At 44.9% G+C, this 4,416-nt stretch overlaps 1 protein-coding gene across 6 annotated transcripts in view; it reads left to right on the forward strand.

The window, feature by feature from the left end:
- The window catches only part of PIKFYVE (phosphoinositide kinase, FYVE-type zinc finger containing), a 241,446-nt gene that overhangs the window by 11,220 nt on the left and 225,810 nt on the right, over positions 1-4,416 (forward strand). For all 6 annotated transcript variants that reach the window (XR_013227979.1, XM_077319274.1, XM_077319275.1 and 3 more), the window contains exon 2: positions 1,373-1,664. Coding sequence is in view for 5 of the 6 variants with exons in the window: in XM_077319274.1 (XP_077175389.1) it covers positions 1,490-1,664 (175 nt within the window). In the remaining variant the exon portion in view is untranslated. The remainder of the gene's footprint in view (positions 1-1,372; positions 1,665-4,416) is intronic.

Below are 4,416 nucleotides of genomic sequence, written 5' to 3' on the forward strand. Positions count from 1 at the left end.
AATACAATAATTAATTAAATATGCATTTATGTATCTTTTAGCATGTTACAAACTGCCTTGAGACCTAGGGGAGAGAGGTGGCTTAAAAATCTAACATCTAATAATAATTATAATATTTACATCATAGTCATATCCTGCTACTCTGTTGTTAATCTTCCTGCTGTTCTTCTAGCTTTGCCTCTAGGTACCCTTTTTGTTAAATGTCTCATACTTGCTCTGAGGAGCAGAGAGGAAGGTGTTTTATCCTCACAACATGCTGGTTCAGTAAGTTCAGCTGGGAGACATGGACCCACTTGAGATCATGTAGCAAACTTCTAGACTAGTCTTTCTTTGCCTAGCTATAACTACCTATTCCCCTCTCCCAATACTTCTGCCATTGTATCTTTCCCCGCCGGCTGATTATTGCAGGGGATAAAGGTTGGAAGAGGATGTGATCATGGATTCCTTGTTGGAGTTGTAAAGTTCCAAACACTTGTCTTAATAGTGTTAAAGTGATATAACTCCTTGCCCTTCCTCAGAGCAGTCTTATAGTATATTCCACTGTGCCTTTTCTGAAGATAGTTTCAGTGGGTAGTTTCGTAGGTCTGCAATCAAACATCTGGATTCAAGTCCAGTAGCACCTCAAGATTTTGGAGGTATGCATTTTGACAAAGGAAACTTTGACACTTGAAACCCCATATCCTAAAATATTGATATTTAAAGTGCTACTGGACTTGAATGTTGGGTCTGTATCTGTTTCCTGATAATGGTAATGCTGTTTGCTGGTTGAATTCTGAATCATATTCAAGCTTTGGTACTAGGTCTGTGTCTAGCGTATCTTAGAGACTGCTTAATTCCCTCTACCCGTTGAGGGGTTTTGTCCCCCTGTGAATACTAATAGGCTGGTGATCCCTGGCCCACATGATATCTGTTTGTCCTTGACCAGGACCCCAGGGTACCTGCCTGCTGGAATGTGCTCCCAGAAGAGCTGTGGGCCCTGCTGGAGCTAATGCAGTTTTGCAGGGCCTGCAAGACAGAGCACTTCTGCCAGGTTGAGGCCAGATTGATGAATAAGGAAGATAATGGATCCCTCCTCTGTTACTCTCTGATGAAACCACCATGTCCTCCTGGGTTGCTGTTTGCTGGTGGGCAGCTGAGAGAGGGGTTTTTAGGGGAGTGGGTGGGTATGGAGAGTTATTGTTTTAAGTTGTATATTTTAACTTTGTAATCAATCTTGTTGTGAGCTTCCACGAGCTGGCTGTGCCAAGAGCGGCAGCATACAACTATAAGACATAAATTAAACAAGTAAAAAACATAAAGCACTTCTTGGATCCATATAGACACCTCAGTTTGGCAAGAACTTATTCCTAAACCAGACATCCTTTTTCTTCAGGATTTCGTCATCTTGGCCCGGAAGTGTTGTTGAGGTCTGGATGGTGTCTTGGGCAGTTGTTGGAACGAGTGAACAAGGTGTTGAGTGTGTGTCTCCAATCTCCTTGGGGTCCATGAGATGGCCACAGATGACAAACCATCTCCTACTCTGGACTCGACAAATGAGGTGCCCTCTTTCCATGGTGGCAGTCCCTCCCACCTTACGCACTTCAAGCCTTTGACTCCCGACCAAGATGAACCCGCTTTTAAATCAGCCTACAGTTCTTTTGTGAATCTCTTCCGTTTCTCTAAAGGTAAGTTGTAAACTCTTGTTTTGTTTTCAGTTTTTGTGTCGGGACAGTGGAGTGTTGCTGATGACGTTGGTGGGATTAAAATGTGTCTCACAACTCTTCAAGGCCTTTGGATATTCCCTTATTCAGTGGGATGGGTAGGGTTGGCCAAACTGTGGCTCTCCAGATGTTCATGGACTACAGTTCCCCTGAGCCCCTGCCAACATGGTTATCATATCACCTCTTGGTCATCTTCTCTCCAGGCTAAACAGACCAAGCTCCCTCATCCGACTTGGTCTCCAAACCCCTTACCATCTTTGTAGCCCTCCTCTGGACATGCATCAGTTTTTCTACATCTCTATTCAGTTGTGGCCCAAAACTTAGTAATTCAAGTGAGTTCTTACCAGAACAGAGTAATGTGGTAACATCACCTAATGTGATCTGGACACTTTTTAAAATACATGGGCCTTCCTTTGGCTTTGATCCAGAAACTGCAGCTGGTACAAAATGCAGCTGCGAGGGTCCTCACTAGTACACCTTGGAGGGCCCACATTCAGCTGGTACTACATCAGCACTGGTTACCAGTCTACTTTCAGATCAAGTTCAAGGTATTGGTTTTAACCTTTAAGGCTCTACGCGGCCTGGCCCTGCTTATCTGCAGGACTGCTTATCTGTCTGTGCCCCCCCCCCCCGCAGGGCTCTTTGCTCTGTGTGTATGAATCTACTAGTTGTCCCGGACCCTGGGGACATCCGCCTGGCCTCGACCAGGACCAGGGCCTTTTCAGCCCTTGCCCCCAATCTGGTGGAATGAGCTCCCAGAAGAGTTAAGGGCCCTGTCAGAATTGTTCCAGGGCCTGTAAGACAGAGTGCTTCTGCCAGGCGTATGGTTGAGGGATCCTGGAGTTACCATCAGTCGATCCCCAACGTGTGTGTCAGGTCACAGCCCTCGCTCCCAGAGCATTTGACCCATGTGCTGAACAGGGATGGTGGTGGAGTTGTTTTGGAATTCCTATTGATTGCCATCTTGTTAATTGTTAATTGTATTAGGGGGTGTTTTTAGGGGTTCGATTGTGTTTTAATCATTTTATTGTAAACCGCCATGAGTCACCCAGACCGGCAGTATAGAAATTTAGTAGTTTTAGCAGTAATAGTAATATAATTAAGGGAATTATGGGGTTTTATCCTTTTATTATTGTAAACTACCGTGAGCCCAACCGGGAATGGAGGTATAGAAATCTAAATATAAATTAAACAAACACAGATAAATAAATACAGCCCCAAATCCCATTTGCATTTTTAGCTACCAAGTCACGCTGCTTATTCATGTTCAGTGTATGGTCTACTAAGACCCCCAGATCCTTTTCACATGTACTAGTGCCAAGACAAATCTCACCCATCCTATAGTGATGCATTTGATTTTTCCTATCTAAATGCAGAACTTTACTTTTCACTATTAAGGTTCATTTTATTCATTCCAGCCCAGTTTTCTAGCATGCCAAGATCATCCTGTATCCTGATTCTGTCTTCCAGTACGATTGCTACCCCTCCCAGTTTAGTATCTGCAAATTTAGTAAGGACCCCCTCTATTCCTTCATCCAAATCATTTTTGAATATATGTTGAACAACACAGGGCCCAGAACAGATCTCTGAGGCACTCCACTTGTCACTCCTCTCCAAGAAGATGACGAAGCATTTACAAGCACCCTTTGGGTGTGATCTGTCAACCAGTTCTTGATCCACCGAACAGTAATACAGCATTTTACCAACTTGTCAATAAGAATATTATTTATTTTATTTTTTTATTTTCATATTTATAAACCGCCCTCCCTGAAGGCTCAGGGTGGTTTACATAGAACTTAGAACTATACAAGGAACAACCAGACATATAAATAACATTAATATTATTAACTGATAATAACAGTGGTAACAGTACAACATTATAACATAATGTAGAACCTTATCAAAAGCCTTACTGAAATCAAGGTAAACGATGTCTACAGCATTCCTCTGACCAAGCAAGGTAGTAACTTTCTCAAGAAAAGAGATGTCTAGAGTAGTAAAGGGGTACACATATCATAATGAGCTTAACCACACCCTCCACCTTGCATACTAATTAACATATTTGCATAACCACACCCCCTGACATCACCGGAAGTGGCGTCATCATGCCCCACCCTGTGCCCCATGCCCGGAAGTGCCACCATGTCACTATGCCCCCTTGACGTCACTGGAAGTACTGTCAACATGCCCCACCCATGCGCCCCCTGACCCGGATGTGCTGCCATTACACCACACCCTGATATCACTGGAAGCAGCGTCATCATGCCCTCTGGCCCCTGCCCCCCTGCCCCGAAAGTGCTGCTATTATGCCACGTACACCCCCCTCCCTGGAAGTGATAGTGTCATGCCCCCACCTTCTTCCCCTGGAATCAATTTCCAAAGACCATGCCCCCGCCACAAACACAGCCATCTTTTTACACCCCTCATGACAGCGTTGGAAGTGACGTGCAGCATAGACCAACCCTCCCTACTGCGTCACAACCAATGGGAATGGCCAGGTACGGCCATGTGTTCCCTCTAGCAACATCCCCTGTCACCTCTGACCAATAGCAAAGAGGCCGGGGCAGCCCCCCGAAGAAGTGATTTTAGGAAAGAAGCCACTTGTGCTAGGAGACATCATGGCTCTTGCTTCAAACATACACACCACGGCTCTTGCTGAAAACATGGAGACTCCTAGCAGGCCCCTGATGCTCACCACAGCAGCACCAAGGGTCAA

The sequence above is a fragment of the Paroedura picta genome, chromosome 2, assembly GCF_049243985.1.
Source record: "Paroedura picta isolate Pp20150507F chromosome 2, Ppicta_v3.0, whole genome shotgun sequence".
Lineage (NCBI taxonomy): Eukaryota > Metazoa > Chordata > Lepidosauria > Squamata > Gekkonidae > Paroedura > Paroedura picta.